The following is a 25,265-nucleotide window of genomic DNA, read 5'->3' as shown; positions in this document are numbered from 1 at the left end:
GTTTTATACCTCTATAGCACCTTACTAAACATTCCCCTGCCCTGGCCAGTTATCAGATCTGGAAAAATACTGCAGGCCTCAGGTACGATACACACTTCTGATGTTATGAGAACAGTTAGACTGGTCTTAACACTATCGGTGTGATGACAACACCTAGATGTAATGGTAAAGCAATGAAGCAATGGGGTGTTAATGACAACATTTTTGTCCACTATAGCAATTCTGAATGTATCCATTGTAGACCACAGGTGTTTTACAAGGTATGGAACCGATTGAAAATGTTAGAGCTGAAAGCTTATTTTCACTGACAGATGTCACCTGAGTGGAACTCACATGCGCCACCACATGACATTATTAAAAAAGCCTGACAGAGCTGTGGGAGAGGGAAAAGAATGCTTGGAAACAATGGCATTTTTCCCACCAAATTGTACTCTACATCTCCTATTATGCAATGACTTCTCATCTATTGATGAAGAAAATACACATTTTGCCGAGATAGGCAGTCCTTGCACCAATAACTTAAACAAATAGACATAATAATAATTCATAATTATAATTTATTCATTTATTCTGTTTCATACATGTACAAGTGTGTATATTATAGACGTGTGAATTGGAAATGTGTTTTTTGCATATCCCAACTCCCCCTTAGACATCCTCGGACAGTGGGGTCATGGCCAGGTTCACTGTATGTATGTTTAAATCCCATGTTGTTGATGCCTGTGGCTTTAAACTGTGTGCCACTGAGTAGTTAATCCTTCCTTAAGCATGCCATTCTCTCTGTAATCCACTGAAAGGAGGATCATGTTTACTGGGGGGAAGTTGAGCCGTAACATATCTGGTGGTGGTTGGGTTAGTTAACACTTTGGGCTAGTTAGAGACATAAAGACAGAGACCACCATATAGAACAACCCAGCTAAGGGGCTCCTGTGTGGCACAGTGGTCCAAAGCACTGCATCTCAGTGCAAGAGGCATCACTACAGTCCCTGGTTCGATTCCAGGCTGTATCACATGCGGCCGTGATTGTCCTGCACAATTGGCCCAGCGTCGTCCGGGTGTGGCCGGTGTAGGCCGTCAATGTAAATAAGAATTTGTTCTTAACTGACTTGCCTAGTTAAATAAAGTTTAAATAAAAACATGTAAAAAAATAAGTGTGTCTCTGTTAAACACACACACACACATATCCTGTTTCTGGTCATGTTTATGACACCTGAAAATATAAGGGAGATAGGGAAAACCTGTTGCCAGTCTGTGTGTGACAAAAGGCTAGCTTTAGCCCTGTCACCTTCAAAGAAAAGAGTGACTTCTGCTGTGACAGGCCCACACTACTGTATGTCTCATCCTATGAATGTCCAGGGGCTGCAGGAAGGCTGTGGACACGTCACGGTCTTGTAATGTTCTCCCGGGTTAGTACATGAGAGAATCACCTCCTACTCATCCCAATTACAGCACTGTTGTTGTGGATAGTTGTGGGTTTTATCTTAAAACCACAGTTTGCACAGCCCTAAAGCATCAAATTCAGTTAGAAATGTGTATTTTCTCCTGCAGCTGCCCTCATATTTAATTTAGATCAAGAGTTTATAGTTTCTTGATCTGATTTTATTTTGATGGAACTCATTCACCAGGAATGGAGAAAGGAGCCTGCTGAGACTCAGTGCAACTGAGTGCAAAAGACTGACAGTGTAGCATTTCACTCTTCCATCCACAGCCATAAGGGGCTAATACAGTATGAGACAACACATGTTCTCAATATCTAACCAGAAGGCAGCCATGGTAACAGCCCAAAACAGCTCCGCAGTAGTAGAACCAGTCTCCCCTCAGTCAAAGGCTGCCTCTCTCCTCTATTCGTGGGGACTGTTGCTAGGAGGCTGGTGGTTTTGTGTATGGATCACTCCCATGGCACGAGGTCAGATGTTGTGGTTGGTAAAATGGAGCACACACCCTTGTGATATTCTCAGTTTTCCATCTGGAGTTCTGGGCTCAAGAGAGTGAGGGACATAGTAAATTACCAGTGATGTGGCATGGTTTTGTTATGGCTGAGCTCTCTCAGTCTCCAGTAATTACCGATGATACAAAGTTAGGAAGATTGTGTCATTGATGCCATAATGTTATGCCACTTATGACTGGGATACACCAAGTCAAATAGTAGATATAGAAAATATAGACTTAAAATAATGTAAAAAATAAGTCACTATTGCTTATAAACATTCCCATAACTCCTCCTTCTGGCCAGCTTCTGTGCTGTCATGCGACAAAGAGGGTGTGCTCATTGGAGGAATGAAGGGATACAAGGCTGGTGTAAATATGGTCTGATATATTCTACACAATGCCTGTCAGCATACCAATAACACCTCTATGCCAATGATGTCATCTTGAAATGATTCACTTATGTCTTTCTGGTTAGTTACTGAGTCATTAAAACACCTCAGCTCTCCAAGGTGTGTCTGAGTGAATGAGGAAATAGTTGAAGATTAAGTCTCTTGTGTGTTTATTCCCACTAACCAGACAGAGGTCAACTGAGAGGATAACAAACACCTGATTGTTCATAGTCATATAACACATACAGGAATCTAGACGCTGTAATTAGCACATCTTCTGATGACATCTGACACTTTACGTGTATGACTCATCAATGTTTAGTCAAATAGATGGAACATGTGACATTCAGGAACATTGACTTCCACAATCAAGCATTTCAACATTTCTCCATTCTGTGTGTGTGTGTGTGTGTGTGTGTGTGTGTGTGTTGATTTTATTATTACTACAGACAGTGACAGGTTGGCATGACAAGTATTACTTACAGTCCTAGATTTATTTTCCTAATGAATTTGGACAGATTTGTGGTTTGGAATATTTTTTACACGAATAGCTTTGTGTTGAAATAACCCCACTGAGGAAATGCTACCCTGTCATTTTTAGTTTCACTAACAACAATGACATCAAACACCTCTGCCAGCACTTGCATTTATGCAATCATATTCCTTGTATCACGGTCCTTGTGCCTGTACTTTGATATTCTTGTAACGTGTGAGTGTACATATGTGTGTGTGTGTGTGTTTCAGGCATCATGGAGCTCTCTGAGGACAGAGTTCCTGCCTCTGAACCCAGCCCAACTGCACCACATGCTGAGGGAGTATAACCCAGGCAGGTCCTGTCCTGCAGACTGGAACCCCTCGCCAGACGAGGCGGAGGCTGCCCTCAGGACCAGTGAGTGGAACACAGATACAGCAGAGTCGCGGCGGTTAGCCACACAGACAAGTTCACGTGTATAAACCATATTATGAAACAAACACACGTGTTTCTTGGACAAACAAATTCACATAGCCTATGTAGTCTGTACGCTTGTGTACACACTCTCACTCTGCCAAGACTCAATCAGATCAGACTGTCACCCTGACAGGGTTACACGGAACCCAAACCGGCTGCACGCGTGCGCCATCGTGCATAAATATATTTTGTCCCCCCACACCAAACGCGATCACAACACGCAGGTTAAAATATCAACACAGACACACACATTAATTTGGGGACAGGTCGAAAAGCATTAAACATTTATAGCAATTTAGCTTGTTAGCTTGCACTTGCTAGCTAATTTATTCTATTTAGCTAGCTTGCTGTTGCTAGCTAATTTGTCCTGGGATATAACATTGAGTTGTTATTTTACCTGAAATGCACAAGGTCCTCTACTCCGACAATTAATTCACACGTAAAATGGTCAACCGAATCGTTTCTAGTCATCTAACCTCTTTCCAGGCTTTTTCATCGTCAGAAATAGAAAGGAGTTCTATTTTAGCCCTTGGCAACGCAGACGCTTGTTTATGCGCGTGAGCAGTGTGGGTGCAATAATTGAATAACAGAGATTTCTATTTTGCAAAACAACGCGAGCGGGGTGTAGTCAGGGTATTAGTAACTAGAGGCCTATTCCCTGTGTCTGGGAGTGGCTGAGTGTGTTCCCCAGAGTAATCCTGTCTGCCTGTCCCAGTCTAACTCTAAATTGGAGCATGGGTACAGGGGGGAGGTTAGAGAGGAGAACCCTGTCCAGCCCAATCAGTCTCACCACAGAGTTAACTCTCAAATCCACCCCTCTCAATATAGGACTTGGCACCTGTCTCCCCTCTCTGTCCCCTGTCACCTCACCTCTTCTGTGTGAATGGCCCAACTCCTGCTGGCACCCCCTGGGGGGAACTTTATCTTGTCCTAGAGGCCATGACTGTCTTTCTTTAACTGGAGAATCTAAAGGATTAACCTACAAATCAGATGTAATTAAGTTAATGAAGTAAAAGGAAATAACAAGTATAAATAATGTAGTGTACACCGTGAGAAAGCTCTTCCAGAGCTTCTGTTGTAATATTTTCTGAGTCACGTCTTCTGTCTTTAATGATGTCCTGTATTTTCCTCCTTCTCTAGCTGACATCCTGGAGAGTTTCGACAACCACCCTCCCCTTATCCTGCCAAGCAACACCTTCCACCTGGAGTTGGGTAAACCAATCACGGAGCCCGCTCTGTTTGAGCAGCTAGGCCATCTGCAGGACTTCATCCATAGTCTCCCCACCAGTCAAACAACACAGCAGGTAAACCACCTATCTGACCTTCTGACTCTGTATACCCAGAATTTACAAATATACAATCTAATGAGAGGCAGTGGCCGCCCTGAACTGGTGGTGCTCAGTAAATGAGACATTTTAACTTTGATGTTTTTCCATCTCTGCTTTATTGACTTGTCCCTCCCTTCAGGCACTCAGCGGGACAGCTACAGACGCCAAGTCTGCGACCTCGCGCTCCTCGCCCTCTGTCACAGTGGTGGTCCCTGACCCAGTTCCCTGCCCCTCGCTCAGGGCAGAGGTGGACTCTTTGAGCCCTGCGGTGCCCCCTCAGGCCCGGGGGTCTCATGGTGACCTAAGCTGCTGCCTGGCAGAGGCAGAGCTGACCCACAAGCTGAATAGTCTGGAGCTGCAGAACACCCTACCTAGGAGTAGCCAGGCTGACCTAGGATGCCACAAGAGCCTGGCTCTGGACCCCTCCTGCCTGCTGACGCCTCCCAACACCCCCCAGGGCATGGAGCTGTCTCAGTCTGAGCTGGAGGCAGACCTGCAGGAGGGAGCAGCACGGCAGCACAGGAAAGGTAACAGAGACGGCTATGTCATACAGTCAGGCTACATACAGAGCAGTTACAATACAAACAGCTCTGATTGACAGAAAATAAGCATAAAAAGCCATGTGTCAGCTGAAGTGTGTTATTGACCAATCATAACAGAGGATTGATGATGCTGTAACAGTGGGGGGGCACATACTGTACATTGTAATCCTAAAAGAAACTGATCCTGTCTCAATCCCCTTGGATGAATTACGAAGACAAAGAATAACAAAGGATCCCTTCATGGCCTTTCCCTCCCTCTGCGGGTTTTGATTAAAGTGATGTAAAACTCCTGTCACAGCAAATACAGCCACCTCGGCTCACACTGTGGCTCATGTACCTAACCTCTGGAGTTAGGTCGCTAGTGCCTCCCTCATAATATCAACCCACCAATGATTGACAGGCTCCATTAAAGGAAGAATTTGTCTGCTTGACCCGGGAGTCCCTGGTGCATATTTGTCCCCAGTGGCTCCAGGTTGACACAAGGTGCTTGATATGACAGGAGGAGGAGAGCTCTCATCCTCCCTTCATCTCTTCGACTCTATTGACTTTGGACAGAAACTACAGGTCATTGGAGGAATAAAGAGCTGTTCTGGCTGTGTAAAGGTTGTGTTCTCCCTGTAGGGTGGATTCCATGTGTAGAGGAAAGGCCATTTTCTCCTCAGGCCTATTGTTTTTTGAAGCTCTGCTCATGAGGTCATCTGTAGGAGTGGATGGGAGGGGAAAGTGAGCAGACTGCTCTCTGGTTATGATTTATTCTGTGGTGGAGGAGTTGAGCTGAGAAAGGGGAGGGAAGGACTAAACATCTTATTCCGTAACTGGGAGGGACACTTCCAGGGTTAACTTCCAGGGATAACAATGACGTCCCCCTCCCTAAAGCAGGTCAGCTTTCTCTGGCGATGTCTCAAACAACGTGTAAGATTCTAACACTTTTATATAAGTCTTATACCAGCCATACTCAACAGGCTGATCGCGGTCCCAATCAAGGCTCAGAACGGGGTCAATACGGACCGTGGGTCCCGACAGAAATGACATTTTAATTGTATGTGTAATTGTATTTAGGAACTCAGCTGGGCTTTCAACTTACTGCTGTTGAGAGTTCTAATTGTAGAATGCAGAAGTGCAATTTCGAAATTTGGTAGTGTACGGACAGTTTTCCTCTTATGCCATTCACTGACAGACCTTAGAGGGCTATTTATAACCTGTCAGAAATGTTCAGTGAATTACTACTAGCCCATGTTAGCTAGATGGGTAAATTAGAATAACAATCTATCTAAATCCTGTAGTTATCATGGCCAGATTACATGCCCAGGGGCCTCAACACCACCGGCCCGCATTGATTTTGTTCAGTTACTCAGGTATCGTATGAACACACAGAAATGTCAAAATGTGTAGAATATCAAGAAATTAGCTATAAAACATCAAAATGCGTAGAATTGCAGGAAACGAGGTTTAAACTGACAACATTTTCTCTCCGCCAGCAATATGGCTGTGTACAACTTAAACAGTTTGAGATCGCATGGGTTGGGAGGTGGGGGTTTGTTACTATGCCGATTAATGACAATACCTATCCGGACCTTTGCCACCTAGTGTAACGGTTTTCTTTAGGTGAAGTAGAGGCGGACCAAAACGCAGCGTGGTGGTTATTCATGGTTCTTTAATGAAGACACTATACATGAATAAACTAACAAAAAAACAAGAAATGTGAGAAAACCTAAACAGCCTATCTGGTGACAACAAACACTAAGACAGGAACAATCACCCACGAAACACTCAAAGAATATGGCTGCCTCAATATGGTTCCCAATCAGAGACAACGATAAACACCTGCCTCTGATTGAGAACCACTCCAGACAGCCATAGACTATGCTAGATAACCCTACTAAGCCACAAACCCAATACCTAACAAAACCCCAGGACAAAACACACCACATACAAAAACCCATGTCACACCCTGGCCTGACCAAAATAATAAAGAAAACACAAAATACTAAGACCAGGGCGTGACACCTAGGAAATGTGTGTGACCCCCGGACATTCTCAAATAGTAGTCTAGTGCGCCTGTCCTATACAGTACATTGACCTTTTCTCAAGGGATACAATCGTTGAGTCAAACACCTAGCAAAAGAGAGTGAGTCTATACGTTTGATGCCACTTTATCTAAAACATTGTGAGAATCCTGAATGTTTCTGATTTCAGATACCACAGTCCCAGGTCATATCCAAACAACAGGTTAGATAATAAAAGCCAGTTCGTCCAGTACAATCTAATAGCAGTCCATGGCCTTTCCTGTTGATTAACACCAGATAATTCCCTCAACTCTAAATCAGAGACAAACGCTCTGTGTAACATTTGATTGTGTGTAAGTGCTTACCGCCTGCTTAAAGCTTCCTGACCCCCTGTGTGGTTGTGTGTAAGTGCTTACCGCCTGCTTAAAGCTTCCTGGCCCCCTGTGTGGTTGTGTGTAAGTGCTTACCGCCTGCTTAAAGCTTCCTGACCCCCTGTGTGGTTGTGTGTAAGTGCTTACCGCCTGCTTAAAGCTTCCTGGCCCCCTGTGTGGTTGTGTGTAAGTGCTTACCGCCTGCTTAAAGCTTCCTGGCCCCCTGTGTGGTTGTGTGTAAGTGCTTACCGCCTGCTTAAAGCTTCCTGACCCCCTGTGTGGTTGTGTGTAAGTGCTTACCGCCTGCTTAAAGCTTCCTGGCCCCCTGTGTGGTTGTGTGTAAGTGCTTACCGCCTGCTTAAAGCTTCCTGACCCCCTGTGTGGTTGTGTGTAAGTGCTTACCGCCTGCTTAAAGCTTCCTGACCCCCTGTGTGGTTGTGTGTAAGTGCTTACCGCCTGCTTAAAGCTTCCTGACCCCCTGTGTGGTTGTGTGTAAGTGCTTACCGCCTGCTTAAAGCTTCCTGACCCCCTGTGTGGTTGTGTGTAAGTGCTTACCGCCTGCTTAAAGCTTCCTGACCCCCTGTGTGGTTGTGTGTAAGTGCTTACCGCCTGCTTAAAGCTTCCTGACCCCCTGTGTGGTTGTGTGTAAGTGCTTACCGCCTGCTTAAAGCTTCCTGGCCCCATGTGTGGTTGTGTGTAAGTGCTTACCGCCTGCTTAAAGGTTCCTGACCCCCTGTGTGGTTGTGTGTAAGTGCTTACCGCCTGCTTAAAGCTTCCTGACCCCCTGTGTGGTTGTGTGTAAGTGCTTACCGCCTGCTTAAAGCTTCCTGACCCCCTGTGTGGTTGTGTGTAAGTGCTTACCGCCTGCTTAAAGCTTCCTGACCCCCTGTGTGGTTGTGTGTAAGTGCTTACCGCCTGCTTAAAGCTTCCTGACCCCCTGTGTGGTTGTGTGTAAGTGCTTACCGCCTGCTTAAAGCTTCCTGGCCCCATGTGTGGTTGTGTGTAAGTGCTTACCGCCTGCTTAAAGGTTCCTGACCCCCTGTGTGGTTGTGTGTAAGTGCTTACCGCCTGCTTAAAGCTTCCTGGCCCCCTGTGTGGTTGTGTGTAAGTGCTTACCGCCTGCTTAAAGCTTCCTGGCCCCCTGTGTGGTTGTGTGTAAGTGCTTACCGCCTGCTTAAAGCTTCCTGGCCCCATGTGTGGTTGTGTGTAAGTGCTTACCGCCTGCTTAAAGCTTCCTGGCCCCCTGTGTGGTTGTGTGTAAGTGCTTACCGCCTGCTGAAAGCTTCCTGACCCCCTGTGTGGTTGTGTGTAAGTGCTTACCGCCTGCTTAAAGCTTCCTGGCCCCATGTGTGGTTGTGTGTAAGTGCTTACCGCCTACTTAAAGGTTCCTGACCCCCTGTGTGGTTGTGTGTAAGTGCTTACCGCCTGCTTAAAGCTTCCTGGCCCCCTGTGTGGTTGTGTGTAAGTGCTTACCGCCTGCTTAAAGCTTCCTGGCCCCCTGTGTGGTTGTGTGTAAGTGCTTACCGCCTGCTTAAAGCTTCCTGGCCCCCTGTGTGGTTGTGTGTAAGTGCTTACCGCCTGCTTAAAGCTTCCTGGCCCCCTGTGTGGTTGTGTGTAAGTGCTTACCGCCTGCTTAAAGGTTCCTGACCCCCTGTGTGGTTGTGTGTAAGTGCTTACCGCCTGCTTAAAGCTTCCTGACCCCCTGTGTGGTTGTGTGTAAGTGCTTACCGCCTGCTGAAAGCTTCCTGGCCCCCTGTGTGGTTGTGTGTAAGTGCTTACCGCCTGCTTAAAGCTTCCTGGCCCCCTGTGTGGTTGTGTGTAAGTGCTTACCGCCTGCTTAAAGCTTCCTGACCCCCTGTGTGGTTGTGTGTAAGTGCTTACCGCCTGCTGAAAGCTTCCTGGCCCCCTGTGTGGTTGTGTGTAAGTGCTTACCGCCTGCTTAAAGCTTCCTGGCCCCCTGTGTGGTTGTGTGTAAGTGCTTACCGCCTGCTTAAAGGTTCCTGACCCCCTGTGTGGTTGTGTGTAAGTGCTTACCGCCTGCTTAAAGCTTCCTGACCCCCTGTGTGGTTGTGTGTAAGTGCTTACCGCCTGCTGAAAGCTTCCTGGCCCCCTGTGTGGTTGTGTGTAAGTGCTTACCGCCTGCTTAAAGCTTCCTGGCCCCCTGTGTGGTTGTGTGTAAGTGCTTACCGCCTGCTTAAAGCTTCCTGACCCCCTGTGTGGTTGTGTGTAAGTGCTTACCGCCTGCTGAAAGCTTCCTGGCCCCCTGTGTGGTTGTGTGTAAATGCTTACCGCCTGCTGAAAGCTTCCTGGCCCCCTGTGTGGTTGTGTGTAAATAGGGCTTTACTAAAGCTTCCATTTTGATGATCATAATCAGAACTCATTACGATCAATGGCCCTTGTCTTTATACAGGCTCTATGGTTTAATAGTTTGTCATAAACCTAAGATATTGTATGAAAAGGATGTACTATTGAACATTACCCACTTTCACAGAAATATTCTCTAATCATGTCATATCCCTGGTTATGACATTGGCCATAGCTTCCCACCATGTATTACTGTGGCCTCCCAGTCCCATAGAGTGCTCCTGCTCTCTGCTCAACCTCGGTGGTTTTGGGTAACTTACTGCTATTTTGGTAGCATTGCTAATCTTTTAATCTGTACCAAGAATTACAGAGAGGTGGTGATGTCAGGAGAGAAAAGATCAGTGGCTGACCCGTCATGGGAATTTACAGTTGGGTTGGTGCGTGGAATCTTAATCGGGACAGGCATTGTCCAGAGCAGGTCCTGCATGGGGGGCAGATGGGCTCGGGCTGGGGGAGAGCGGGGGAGACCAGGGGAGAGCAGGGGGAGACCAGGGGAGAGCAGGGGGAGACCAGGGGAGAGCAGGGGGAGAGCAGGGGGAGACCAGGGGGAGACCAGGGGAGAGCTGAAGGAGAGCAGGGTAGAGCAGTGGGAGGCCAGGGGAGAGCCGAAGGAGAGCAGGGAAGAGCAGTGGGAGACCAGGGGAGAGCTGAAGGAGAGCAGGGAAGAGCAGTGGGAGACCAGGGGAGAGCTGAAGGAGAGCAAGGAAGAGCAGTGGGAGACCAGGGGAGAGCTGAAGGAGAGCAGGGAAGAGCAGTGGGAGACCAGGGGAGAGCTGAAGGAGAGCAGGGAAGAGCAGTGGGAGACCAGGGGAGAGCTGAAGGAGAGCAGGGAAGAGCAGTGGGAGACCAGGGGAGAGCTGAAGGAGAGCAGGGAAGAGCAGTGGGAGACCAGGGGAGAGGTGAAGGAGAGCAGGGAAGAGCAGGGGGAGACCAGGGGAGAGCTGAAGGAGAGCAGGGAAGAGCAGTGGGAGACCAGGAGCGAGGTGAAAGTGTAGGGCATGCTGGTGATACTGTTGCGGGTGGCAGGTTGTTGTGACAGGACACCACAGAGCACCGAACCAACCTGAGGAAGAGCTTTCCCAAGGCACCAAAGCTTTAGAGCTTGTTCTCAGTGGGGTTCTGTATGGTTCTCATTACAACGTCTATGCATTTAGTGGACTCCCTACAGTTTTATAGCACTCAGACTTGACATGATTTTTATATGGAGTCCAAATGCAACATCTGTGTTCAATATCAGTGGTAGTTAGTTATATGTATGTGGAGGAGGTCAAACCAACTGCGTGTCCCTCTGGAGCAGCTCAGATGAACCTCCAGTCTTTGATCCATATATATTCCTATTGTTAGAAATAATAATCCTTATAACACTAATGCCTCTGGACTTGAACTTCTCTTTCATATGACCAGACAGACAGACAGACAGACAGACCCCCCCCCCCCTCCCCAGCAGGTACTGTAGAGGGAAAACCAAAGGGGAACCAGACACTACTTTCATGTTTTCTCCTGCAGTAAACCCTGTCTCAAATTGCCACAGTGATATGATTTCTTTATAATTTAATTAAAAGGACCACAATAACAGGAAAAGTAGGAAACAGAGTTAAGGTGGGATTGGATACTGTGTCTAATGTGGGGTGTTCTTGTGTGTGTCTCCTCAGCAGGAAGCTGCCCAAGGGAATGTTCTGAGAGAAGGAATGGGAATGTGGAGGAAGAGGAGAAAGAGGGGGATGAAGTGTTTACTGTGGAGCTACACAGAGGACCTCATGGTCTAGGCCTGGCACTGGTGGATGGAATGGTGGGTGAAATCCTCGTCTTTATTCCTCCACCTCCTCCTTTGTTCATCTCCTTCACCCAAGTCTCATCTTCCTTTTTGTTTCTCTACCTCCCTTTCTTATTTTTCACCTCTCTGCATGGGGAAATCAATGGAACTTGAAAAAGCTCTAACATTCTGTCTGTGCCTGGTTGTACAAAGGGACAGCCTTGTCGATGCGAGGGGCGTGTGGCTCTTATTTGGTCATGTGATTTATGACATCCTAATATAAGGCCTTGTGTGGCTGTTCAAACCTCCATAGTCACAAATGAATTAGTTAAAGGTTACATATTTCCCATGATTAACTGTGCTACATCATCATGCATCAAAGGCAGGGAAATCTAGCTTTAAATGAATGATGAGTTGAACTGTGACGCAGATCGCAACTACAGATTCAACAACTCTTCTTGCTATGTGGGACTTTGTGTGCGTGTGTGTGTGTATGTGTGGTTGGTTATATGTGGGTGTGGGCTTAAGCTTGTGTTTACTAACAGGTGTACAACATGTGGTAAATGTGTTGACCTCCTTTTGAAGTCAGCCATGAACCACATTGAGAACACTAAGCTAATTTATAAGAACCGGTAGACTCCTCTATTGCACAATTGGCAGCTGCAATGGTTATTATTACCCTCATTCCAATGTCTGCCTTTGGCTTCAAATTCTACTAAATTGCTGTTTTCATCATTTAATTCATAACAGAAACGTGTCTGGTCTGTGAAAGCCTCTACTCATGTATATGCATGCAGGTGTAGTGCTGTGGAGGATTCTATAACATGTGGTGCCCCCTGTAGGATAGAGTTGAAACAGCGGAGATGTTCCTGTAATAATACTATAGTGTAGGTACGGCATGTCTTCAGGCCCAACCTCAACGCTTCCTGTGAAAGCCTCTACTCATATATATGCATGCAGGTGTAGTGCTGTGGAGGATTCTATAACATGTGGTGCCCCCTGTAGGATAGAGTTGAAACAGCGGAGATGTTCCTGTAATGATACTATAGTGTAGGTACGGCATGTCTTCAGGCCCAACCTCAACGCTTCCTGTGAAAGCCTCTACTCATATATATGCATGCAGGTGTAGTGCTGTGGAGGATTCTATAGCATGTGGTGCCCCCTGTAGGATAGAGATGAAACAGCGGAGATGTTCCTGTAATGATACTATAGTGCAGGTACGGCATGTCCTCAGACCCAACCTCAACGCTTCCTGCATCCTCTTGTGTCCTGTGTAGAAAACACCTCTGAAAATGACTGGGATCTATATCAAGTCAGTGGTACCAGAGTCCCCAGCCGCCCAGTGCCAGAAGCTGAGGTTGGGAGATCGTATCCTGGCTGTGAACGGCATCAGTCTGGTGGGCATGGAATACCACATGTAAGTAGTGTAAGATGGAGACTGGTCTTTACCACCCTGTGTTGATTAAGAAGTTGTAATAGAGTACTGGATATTATTCAGGTAATACGAGTTATAAAACGCAACAGAGTAGTGTCGTTCCCTCCCTCTGTTTAACACACCCTCTGACGTTCTCTCTCGTTCTCTCTGTCACAGTGGTAGAGAGCTCATTCGTTCATCTGGAGATGCCCTCAGATTGCTGGTGGCCAAAAACGAGTCCAAATCAACGGGGAAGAGCTCAGTGATCACGTGCTGAGTGGAAGGAAGGTTTCATTGGAGGCTTCCCCACGTGACCTTTGACCCTCAGAAGGGAGCTTAATCTTCTCTCTTTATCCAACTAAGGACCTTAGTTGTCTGTCAGTACTTTACGAGACGTGTTCCTCAACCAAAGGATAAAAGACACTTGACTGTTTATTTTGTTTTGGTGAATAATCACTTCTCACTGAGTATTTTAAATGAAGCTTTACTGTACATAGAATGAACAGGAGGACACTGAAATGAGGATGAAACCACTAGACTGAATCCACTATTGCTCAAGTCTTCTCTGAAGCACCCATTTTGAATGAATGCAAATTCAAACGCAAACACTACATGTGTATCAACAACATGGTCCAGACAGCTTTGCAGAAGTGTTTTCTGTTGCCCCCTTTTCTTGCCAGCATGTGAATAAATGTACATGGTGAGCTGTCCTTCGTACCCAGAAAACACTGGGTTTTGGAGAGCAGAAAAGAACAGCGGTTAAGGCAGTTGAGCAGGGTTGAGCTTTTTCAGTGTCTTCAAGGACACTATCTACTGACCACAAATAGCTAGTGCACAGCATTCTGTCTGAAGATTGCTCAGCTTTACAAATGCCAAAACCCATAAGAACTTATGCAAATAACATTTTTATAGAACTGTAAATTATAATGTATTTTTTGAGTAAAAACAATGACTCATCCTTATGTCATAGTGGCTGTATACTTTGGATATTTATTGAAGTGCTATCAGTGAAATACTTTCTGAAGCACTACTGTATAACGAAAGGGTGTCATGGACTCTATGGTTATCTATAAGGCATTTCAGTGGATCTCAGTGATAATCTAATATAGATTTCTGGAGGTATCACAAGCTCACTCCTAAACACCTCTGACTTTTCCCACATGGTGACAGTGACACTATAACTTATGACTGTTTATGAAATGTTTATAAACAAATTACTCTATGACAGTTTTAAGTCAACTATCTCTCTTAACAGTGTTAAGTCTTCAATTTGATTGATGACAAATAAAAGAGTATTCCATTTTTTATACTTATATTGTCCAGTATTTTTGAACATATTAAATAAATGTTATTTAGATTTTAAAACAAAATCAGAGCTCCAAAATTCCTGAGTTATTCCCCAATCCCTACATTGCCTTCTACCCATAGAGGTTGTTGCCTCACAGACGGTACAACCCGCATCCCCAGATGGTTGAACTCTACGACGTGGGACGTAACAAGGACAAATAAAGCAACGGCACACTTTGGAGTGAATAAGGACTCCAGCTGTTGACCAAGTGCTTTTAAACGGGGGGAGGTAGCAGGGAACCAAGGGTGTGTCTCACACAGGGGCCACCACAAGAGCTGCCATTTATAGTGCCCTTTGGTTTCCACTAGAGCAGCACTTTCCACTACACCACTCAATTTGACACACCCCAGGGTTCTCCACTGTGCCCTGAGGAAAATGGTTGTTTTGGCATTAAAAAGGCAATCTCACACTTTGCATACTTCATGCTTGCAGGTAAACACAAAACGATGTCAGAAGCTGCTGATTGTGAGGAGTGTTCTGCCCAAGTCATCCATTTTCTCCCCTGGTATAACGCTGACATGAATGTACTTTTAACTATCATATTTAATAATTAGCTAAACACAGCCAATTATCAGCTGTAATTGCTTCTTGTGCTAGTCACACAAAGATAAATCTGTACATCAAAAAAGTGCTGATATAGTAAGTTACACAGCTGATACTATAAGTTATACAGGTCACCTAGACAGCCTTGATGCAAAGTAGTCCTCCCCAATCTGAGGTCGCTTAGAACCAAAGTAGTCCTCCCCAATCTGAGGTTGCTTAGAACCAAAGTAGTCCTCCCCAATCTGAGGTCGCTTAGAACCAAAGTAGTGGTCACAGTTGAGGATGGGGCAGTCAGTGAACTCCAGCCTGTAGTCATAGAACAGTGTTGCCTGTCTGGGTGAGTCCTCAGGGCCTCCAGTGAAGCCACACTCCCCCAGAGAGCTGTCTGGCGGTAGGAAGGACTCCTGGGAGGGAACTCTGGTTCTGAACACCTGCAGGCTGGTGGTCTGGATCCCAACCCGCTCCTCGATCACCCTGAACAGGCTGGACACCCTGGTGCTCCTGGGAAGCACCACCTCAAAGCTCCTTGGATGGGCTCCTCCGTAGTCATATAGTATAAGCCTGATACTCAGAAGAATGAACCTGAAACATGTTTGGAAGTAGAATAGGTGGATGATAAATATACTGTCTCTTATGATCAGCTATGCTATTTTATACTCCTTACTGTGCAATGCAAGGTCTTTATGAGATGTGTCCCAAAGTGTTAGCTCTGATCACGGAGTTACAAGGTCAGAAATAGCTTTGTCCTGAGAGGGTTGGTTGTCATGGTTAACCTCACAGACTGGCTGTTTTGGTATAGCAGCAATTTGTGGGCAGATCCTACATATTTACTGTTCATCAGTGCTGCCTGTTTGTTCCAATTGAACCACAATAATTTGTGAAACAATTCATTCAATTTCAATTTGTGAAACAACAAATTGTTGGCTTTTAGCTTTGCCTCATTTTACACAGGCGACTTCGAACCTCCGCGTAAACAGAAATGGCTGACGTGTATTTTCAATGGGAGTTCATTTTAAGTGGACCTGTCTGGGTGATGTACTGTAGCATGATTATTTCTGTGTGTATAGATACTGTATGTCTGAGTGCTTGTTTGTAAAGTATGTAGTGTATGGGAATGTCTTACCTGTTTGTCTCAGGAGGTGGTGGGCTCCACAATCCCAGCTGACAATTAGGACTGGGCTGTAGCTTCTCTCTAGTGATCTCCAAACAGCAGGGAACAGCATTCTCTTCCCTCTCATCCTTACCCTCCACTCTTTCAAACAGAATGATAAAACATCAATAGAAACCAATAGAAACATGCTCAGACATCCAAACTAGGTTTGAGAATGGAGTGTGTGTAGAATGGCGCCGGAGAGGATGGCTGACGTTTTACGTGCTCCTAACCAACTGTTTTTTTTGTGTGTGTGTGTGTGTTTGTAACCTATTTTTTAAACTTATTTTGTACATAATGTTGCTGCTATCGTCTCTTATGACTGAAAATAACTTCCGGACATCAGAACAGCGATTACTCACCACGAACTGGTAGTAGCTTTTTCCTTTAATGAGTCCAACGAGTCCGACGTGAAGGATATACTGCTTTCCTGGGAACAGGCCCAAATCCCCGTCATTTGCGTGAAGAGAAGACGGAGAAAAAGGGGGCGGAGGTCGGGCTGCTTTCAGAGAATTTGTAGGTGAGCGAGTAAAACCCCACTGCCATCCGTTCTATTGGCAAACATGCAATCATTGGAAAATAAAATCGATGACCTACGAGCAAAATTAAAAAACCAACGGGACATTAAAAACTGTAATATCTTATGTTTGACCGAGTCATGCCTGAACGACAATATGAATAACATACAGCTGGTGGGTTTTACACTTTATCGGCAGAATAGAACAGCAGCCTCTGGTAAGATAACGGGTGGTGGTCTATGTATATTTGTAAACAACAGCTGGTGCACGATATCTAAGGAAGTCTCGAGGTTTTGTTTGCCTGAGGTAGAGTATCTCATGATAGGCTGTAGACCACACTATCTACGGAGAGAGTTTTCATCTGTATTTTTCGTAGCTGTCTACATACCACCACAGACCGATACTGGCACTAAGACCACACACAATGAGCTGTATACTGCCATAAACAAACAGGAAAATGCTCATCCAGAGGCGGCGCTCCTAGTGGTCGGAGACTTTAATGCAGGTAAACTTAAATCTGTTTTACCAAATTTCCACCAGCATGTTAAATATGCAGGGGGGAAAAAGGGGGGAAAAAAACTCTAGACCACCAGTACTCCACACACGTGTACAAAGCACTCCCTCGCCCTCCATTTGGCAAATCTGACCATAATTCTATCCTCCTGAATCCTGCTTACAAGCAAAAAATAAAGCAGGATGCACCAGTGACTCGGTCAATAAAAAAGTGGTCAGATGAAGCAGATGCTAAGCTACAGGACTTGTTTGCTAGCACTGAAACACGCATGAGAGCATCAGCTATACCGGATGACTGTGTGATCACACTCTCCGCAGCCGATGTGAGTAAGACCTTTAAGCAGGTCAACATTCACAAGGCCGCAGGGTCAGACTGATTACCAGGACGTTTACACCGAGCATGTGCTGACCAACTGGCAAGTGTCTTCACTGACATTTTCAACCTCTCCCTGTCTGAGTCTGTAATACCAACATGTGTTAAGCAGACCACCATAGTCCCTGTGCCAAAGAACACTAAGGTAACCTGCCTAAATGACTACCGACCCGTAGCACTCACGTCTGTAGCCATGAAGTGCTTTGAAAGGCTGGTCATGGCTCACATCAACACCATTATACCAGAAACTTCAGACCCCACTCCAATTTGCATACCGCCCTAACAAATCCATAGACGATGCAATCTCTATTGCACTCCACACTGCCCTTTCCCACCTGGACAAAAGGAACACCTATGTGAGAATGCTATTCATTGACTACAGCTCAGAGTTCAACACCATAGTGCCCTCGAAGCTTATCACTAAGCTAAGGACCCTGGGACTGAACACCTCCCTCTGCAACTGGATCCTGGACTTCCTGACGGGTCGCATCACTGCCTGGTATGGCAACTGCTTGGACTCCAACCGCAAGGCACTACAGAGGGTAGTGTGTACAGCCCAGTACATCACTGGGGCCAAACTTCCTGCCATCCAGGACCTCTATACCAGGCGATGTCAGAGGAAGGCCCTAAAAATTGTCAAAGACTCCAGCCACCCTAGTCATACACTGTTCTCTCTGCTACCGCATGGCAAGCTGTACTGAACTGCCAAGTCTAGGTCCAAGAGGCTTCTAAACAGCTTCTACCTCCAAGCCATAAGACTCCTGAACATCTAATCAAATGGCTACCCAGACTATTTGCATTGCCCCCCCCCCCTTTACACTGCTGCTACTCTCTGTTGTTACGTATCTATGTATAGTCACATTAATTACACCGACTAAACGGTGCCCCCACACATTGACTCTGTACCGGCACCCCTGTACATAGCCTCGCTATTGTTATTTTACTGCTGCTCTTTAATTATTTGTTACTTTTATTTAACTGCATTGTTGGTTAGGGCTTGTAAGTACGCATTTCACTGTAATGTCTACACCTGTTGTATTCGGCGCATGTGACAAATACAATTTGATTTGATTTGACTAGTATAAAATGCTGATTTTGCTTTACATTACTCTCTGTAGTTGGTTGCTCATGTCCCTGTAATCAATCTCCCCATCGTTGCCTCTCCTCAGTACCTGTGGCAGCAGATCCAGCTGAAATTGCAGACATGGAATCCCCAAATCTGTCATACCTAAGGATGTAAGGGATTTTCAATTTGAACTTATTGCTTTTTATACCAGAGACAATCTACAGAAATTGTGGCTTTTATATGTCAATTATAAAGTGCTAATCCCCTAGATAGTGATTCTTATACCAATGATGATGCTATCTCTCCAGTGAATCAGCCATTAAATGGCTCTATCCACAGAGGCATTAGGCAAGAGTTAAATAAAGGTGAAATAAAATGTAAATAAAAGAGGCCTGAATGATGGATTTAAGGCTTAAGGCTGACTGTGCTCCTTGGTTCTCCTTGGCTCCAACTTTCTGAAGGATTAATGTTTTCTTCTGAAGAAACTTACAGTAAACTCAATGTCTGGGGCCTGAAGGACAAAAGGAACATTGTTCTGTTTTTGTTTCCCAGGACGAGCTGTTATCTGTGGGGGGTGAGAGGGCCACTTACAAGCTCTCCAGGAAATGAACAAGTGCTTGCATTCTAAGCAGTCTGAATCAGAACACTGACCATAAGCACTTATATATCTTCAATAAAACCCCACACAGTCAGTGGCATTCAGATAGGACTGACTCAGGAGTCTCATAAAATGTTTTGTAATCGCTTGCCACAGTGGTTTTCTTTATGTTACATTTAAAGGAGCTGAGAACAGCCAGTTACATTTGACCTTACTTTTCAAGGGGTCTACAGTGGAAAGAATCATCACAACATTTCCAAATGGAACTCACTGAAACATGCTAGAGTGAACTACTAGCATTGAAAAGAGTATTTGGACTCATTATGAGGTAATCCTTTGACATACCTTAATTGCAGCCATGAGCCCCAGATGAAAGAATGAGGGTGTAACAGACCAGAAGAGGGATGGATTACCCTGCTCAAAGTCCTCGGGCCGATGGTACCAGTGCTGTCTGTATCACACAGGCTGAACAGCTCTACTGCCTGTTCCTGGTGCTCCTGGATCCAGAGAGTCATGTGATCCAGAAACCGCTCATACTCCGTCTGGTCTTTCTCTAAGGCGGCCTTACGGGATGAAACAAAACCATTATCACAGTGCTATGTTGCATAACACTTTCAGGCTAGGTTCTCACAAGGTGCATTTGAGAGTCCTCACATTGCTACTACGCACTACGTATAAGGCTCCTGATGTACACTTCTGGTCAAACGTTTTAGAACACCAACTCATTCAAGGGTTTTCCTTTATTTTTTTGACTATTTTCTACATTGTAGAATAACAGTGAAGACATCAAAACTTTGAAATAACACTAATGAAATCATGTAGTAACCAAAAAAGTGTTAAACAAATCAAAATATATTTGATATTTGATATTCTTCAAAGTATCCACCCTTTGCCTTGATGACAGCTTTGCACACTCTTGGCATTCTCTCAACCAGCTTCATAAGGTAAAAGGGAAAGGGGGATACCTAGTCAAGGCAAAGGGCGGATATTTGAAGAATCTCAAATATAAAACATATTTTGATTTGTTTAACACTTTTTTGGTTACTACATGATTCCATTAGTGTTATTTCATAGTTTTGATGTCTTCACTATTATTCTACTATGTAGAAAATAGTAGAAATAAAGAAAAACCCTTGAATGAGTAGGTGTTCTAAAACTTTTGACCGGTAGTGTATATTTGAGTATTATGTGTTGCACCATACCATGGTCTTCTCATCTTTGGTCAGTATAATAGCCCTCTTCTTTTTCTTCTCCTTTACTATGTCCTGGTTGATAGGTGTTCCAGGGTACGAGACAGTACTGGGGTCTGTGTTTGGATCTGTGATGGCCTCAGTGTTGGTCTTCAGTGTCTCACTCTGGGCTCTGTAGACAAAGATAAATGAGTTACGGTGGTTCCAAAATATGTTTATTTTTCCATTTCCTTTTAATAGTACAATGTTTGAGTCGTGATTCAACAAACCTTTTCATTTAGATACAGACTCGACATTGACCAAAATAAAATGGCAAATGAAGACTGACGTAATGGGAAATGAACACTGACAAAGGGCAAACCAGGGTTTGAAATGTCTCATCCTTCCTCCCTATCTATAACAATGAGGGCAGGAAACAACATAGTGGTGACTAGTTAAACACCAAGCGCCAGAGTGTGCTGGTTACTGCTCTCCCAGGTTTCCTTTCAGTCCTTTCCCTGAGAGAGAGAGCTATGCTGGGGTTGGAGGAGGCAGCCCCCCCCCCCCCCCAGACACAGGAAATTCCATCTGGAGACTGGGGAGCCCGGTGTAGAGCTCCTCAGGGGGACACGTCAGCTCTGGGTCTGGGGTGCAGCTCACTGCAGACCTAACCCTCCCAGCAGATATCCATACCAGGCCGGAGTGCAGAGGGCACCTATGAGTCCCACAGACTGTGGGGGGGTATGAGGGGTGTATGGGGTGGGGGTGGTGGTGGTGAGCAACAGCAGGTAGAAGACTAATAACTTTGAACTATATGAGTCAGCCCTGCATTGCAGTGTCCAGTCTGGAAACTGATCAAGATAAAGCACCAGTGGATGCCAACAGCAATACAGATGTTCATAGACTAAAAGATTGCCTCTTATACTACATACTGAATGGCCAGGACCTAACATTTTTACCAGTCCTCCATAAAAACATTGCCTCATAACCTATGAAACTTTTTACCCCAATGTATGACAATTTATAATATAATATATAAAAAAAATATTATGTAATGATAAAAAGTCTGAGATCTTCAAAGTATCCAATTATTTACATGTTTCTCCTTTCACAAACACCTGTCGTCTGAGAAAACTGAAACATATTCTTTGTGTTCGTTTCACAGGGGAGCCAAAGGATTACCCCTCCCTGGAGTTTCTCTCTGGATTGAGGAATACCCCCCCCCCCCCCGCCCTACATTTATTTAATCTGGTTTAAAGGAAGAAAACATGACCTTATCTGATTACTGATAAAAGAGAAACATCAACACAAGAGAATCAACAAATGAAGCCACTTAGGCCACCATGAAAAAGCCTTGTCTCAGTCATTCTGGTATGAAGACAAAATGTCAGGGCACCTTACCCAGACTGATATACCAGTATACTCTCAAGTGTATCTGGTTTAAATTTAAGATGGAAAAAATCTATAGAAACTCAAGCACACAATCATAGGAAAATTCTTCACACGCGTATTTGCCCTCTCATTGGCTAGAATGTTCCCACCTGATCTCGCCTGCCTACCATCGTTGAGGACAAGCATTTCCATTATTTGAGCGGCCCCTCGAATACCCCTTTTGCCCTTAGAACAGCCTCAATTTGTCAGGGCATGGACTCTACAAGGTGTCAAAAGCATTCCACAGGGATGCTGGCCCATCTTGACTCAAATGCTTCTTGACTCCAATGCTTCTTGACTCCAATGCTTGACACAGTTGTGTCAAGTTGGCTGGATGTCCTTTGGGCAGTGGACCATTCTTGATACACACAGGAAACTGTTAAGGGCAACAACAAAAAACAGCAGCGTTGCAGTTCTTGACACAAACTGATGCACCTGGCACCTACTACCATACCCGTTCAAAGACACTTAAATCTTTTGTCTTGCCTATTCACACTCTGAATGGCACACATACACAATCCATGTCTCAATTGTGTCAAGACTTAAAAATGACTATTTAACCTCCTATTTAGTCTCCTCCCCTCATCTACACTGATTTAAGTGAATTTAACAAGTGACATCAGTAAGGGATCATAGCTTTCACCTGGTCAGTCTATGTCACGGAAAGATCAGCTGTTCTGTTCTGAATACTCAGTGTATAGCAACATATTGTGTTACAACGCCCCCTTTTGGAAGTAAAGTAGGCCTACTGTGATTTAACTGTCAAGGTGTATTGTTACAAGGTTGTCGTGTGAAATTAAATGTATCCATTGGTTTATCATTGTTGACAATGCATAAAAACATATTTTTTTCTGAAGTGATGAACTTCGAATATTCCACCATATTTTCAATGCAGCTCCATTAATTGTTTTAGGCTGGCGGTTGTGCCGTTGCCCGAGAAATATAACAGGTGTTTTCACAACAAAAGTCACAAGCTACTTACTTATTTTTACGTTTGGAGGCCTCGTGTTTTTCCGCATAATTTCTTCATGCATTATCCTACTTTTTGTTTGCTGGAAAGGCACCATGTTGACGCGTTGCCAAGGGAAGTGACAAGCATGACCATTAAAAGGTTTCTGCACAAAGCCAAAAAGGAGTCGGAGTCTGTAAGTGATAGTAGATTCACGAGTATATAGTTCATACATTTTTCATGGCTGCCTATAGTATACTTGTGCTATAATTTGTTGACTTGTTATGAACGTTAGTGAAACATGTTTTATTTGAAGCCAGTGTTATTAAGAATAGTCAAATAATAATGAACATTCAATCTTGTTCATATCGTTTATTCATCTCTTTACCACTAGATGTCAGCATTTTCATCAACTGCACTTCTGATACCAACTGCTAGTTACATTATTAAGATCTTAAACGGTGATACCCTGTTCTTTATCCACAGGGCTGTTTTAAGAGACCATGCATTCTCTGTTTTATGTCATCACAGAATGACTGGCTCCTGTTATGGCATCCAGCTGACATAAATAGGATCTTAGGGATTTTGTCATTCTTGGTGACAGGAGAAGTTCACAGATCCCTGCATGTTCAGGAACATGAGACGAGACACACTGTCAGATTACTCCCTGGCATCAATGCCCATTCTGAGCTAAGGTACTGTCAGCTGTAGCGGTGGAGGGCTCAAGCATAGCAGCAGCTCTGCCTCTGGTTCCATGTGAAGGGATTTAAGAAACACGCTTCTCTATTCATGGCACGGCTGTATTCTTTTGTACGCAGGCTGCAGGACATTGTAGACACTGAAGGCAGGCTGCATCTGAGACACTGTGGCAGTGGGACTGAAGAATAAGCAATCTAAGGATGGGCTGAGTCTGCCAACTAGACTGAAATGAGAGAAACATCCAATAGGGGCCAACAGATGTGATACCATACATACATTGAGCTCCACAGGAAGTTGCTGAGGGGAGGACGACTCATAATAATGGCTGAAACGGAGCAAATGGAATGGCATCATACACCTGGAAACCACGTGTTTGATGTATTACCATTCCACTAATACCATTCCACTAATTCCGCTCCATCCATAACCACAAGTTTGTCGTCCCAAATTAAGGTGCCACCAACCTGTGTTGAGCTCTCTTATCCACCTGACTTCAGCCTGAAACTCTTCAACCTCTAAAAGGTTATTTGGGAATAATCTATTTGGCAGAGGAAACTGTGGAAACAGAAGAGACCAAAGTACTAGACCGTGTTTGTTTTGTTAAGTAAAGTTCAATACTCGCCACCACTGTGGAACTAGTTGGTATTCCACCCCTACACTCTGTCTCTGTTCTGTTGGGATCCTCAGTGTAGCGTTACTTCCAGGCCAGCATGGGCTCAGTGGGTGTTCCTGCACACTGTGCTGCCCTGTGATGCCCTAGCACTGCCTATCGCTGCGTGGCTGGACTGAAGAGCAGCTTGGCGGGTAACTTCTCATTCCTCCATCTCCTCTTCCCAGCTGGTTGGCAGGCAACTTCTCATTCCTCCACCTCCTCATCCCAGCTGGCGGTGGGCACCTTATCACCAGACTCAGATGATGGGGCATCCGCTCATCTCTGTCTGGGTTTCTCCTCAATGTTTCCAGGTCATCATCTTAGTCTAACTTTTAGTTCAGTTTTGGTTGTTTTTGTTAATTTATAATGACATGTATTGTCTGTAATAACCACTCAACCATAGCTGTCATTTTCATTTTGACACAAAGCCATTTTGATTAGTGAGCAGCAGGGCAGTGCCAATTCATTTGCCAATAACACGCAGTGCCTCGCTGAGAACAGTGAACCTCAGCAGGTCATTGCTTTTGAACATCAGTCAAAAATAAAGTCAGCCAAAACTCTCTTGAGCACAGCATGTTCAGGAGCCCTGACTAAGTCACAAACCATAAATCAATTCATCAACAACTGTGAGGCCAACAGCAGTAGAAAACAAAGGGATATATCCAATTCCTATTTTCAGGGAGGCATCATTGAAGTTGATGTAACACAGCTTTAGAAGGAGAACATTACGCAGAGTGTCCTTGAGACTGGAGAATAAGGACAAGCAACCTCCCACAAGCCATTGCTATCCAGGATTATGACTAGTCTTTCATTCCAAAATGCGCCTGACTAAAGACTGTCTAGACTAATGCCCCTGCTAGACTATCCTTGGTCCATTATGTATTGTATGTAATTAATGCAAATATGATCCTCATGCAGTATAAATGTGCATCACATCACATCACCATCACATATACAGTACCAGTCAAACGTTTGGACTCATTCCTGGCTTTTTCTTTACTTTTACTATTTTCTATACTGAGAGTGTCTGTGATATTGTTCAAGAGCATTGTTTTTGTATGTCAATTCTAGCCTGCAGTGAAGTACACAACAAACTCCAGACAAAAGAGAAGTGCTTCTTTTGACAGTGAGACTAATTGCTGTATATCTTGTCCTGTGATGCATTATGATGCTGTGTTTCTGAGTTCAGTCAGTCTCTTCTTAGTAAAGTT

The 25,265-nt window shown here is 44.8% G+C and overlaps 1 protein-coding gene and 1 long non-coding RNA gene across 3 annotated transcripts in view; one reads left to right on the top strand and one right to left on the bottom strand.

The window, feature by feature from the left end:
* LOC110486619 (ras-associating and dilute domain-containing protein) overlaps window positions 1–14,350 on the top strand; it is a 30,763-nt gene extending 16,413 nt beyond the window's left edge. Inside the window, exons 10-15 of one of the 2 annotated variants that reach the window (XM_021558363.2) lie at window positions 3,063–3,207; window positions 4,408–4,571; window positions 4,735–5,122; window positions 11,534–11,667; window positions 12,909–13,048; window positions 13,223–14,350. In XM_021558363.2, coding sequence (XP_021414038.2) covers window positions 3,063–3,207; window positions 4,408–4,571; window positions 4,735–5,122; window positions 11,534–11,667; window positions 12,909–13,048; window positions 13,223–13,322 — 1,071 coding nt within the window. In that variant the 3' untranslated portion in view covers window positions 13,323–14,350. Of the gene's footprint in view, window positions 1–3,062; window positions 3,208–4,407; window positions 4,572–4,734; window positions 5,123–11,530; window positions 11,668–12,908; window positions 13,049–13,222 lie in introns of both variants that reach the window. The other variant, XM_021558362.2, reaches the window with a different exon arrangement.
* Window positions 14,351–18,474: 4,124 nt separating this feature from the next.
* LOC110487551 lies at window positions 18,475–22,828 on the bottom strand. The gene is made up of 3 exons (XR_002468287.2): window positions 22,737–22,828; window positions 20,357–20,516; window positions 18,475–19,717 (listed from the first exon to the last, which is right to left on the bottom strand). It is a non-coding gene; the product is annotated as an uncharacterized LOC110487551 (long non-coding RNA).
* Window positions 22,829–25,265: the final 2,437 nt, after the last annotated feature.

Source organism: Oncorhynchus mykiss, chromosome 13 (genome assembly GCF_013265735.2).
Source record: "Oncorhynchus mykiss isolate Arlee chromosome 13, USDA_OmykA_1.1, whole genome shotgun sequence".
Taxonomy (NCBI): domain Eukaryota; kingdom Metazoa; phylum Chordata; class Actinopteri; order Salmoniformes; family Salmonidae; genus Oncorhynchus; species Oncorhynchus mykiss.
The sequence above is the reverse complement of the archived record's forward strand: the minus strand, read 5'-3'. Positions and strand labels throughout refer to the sequence as shown.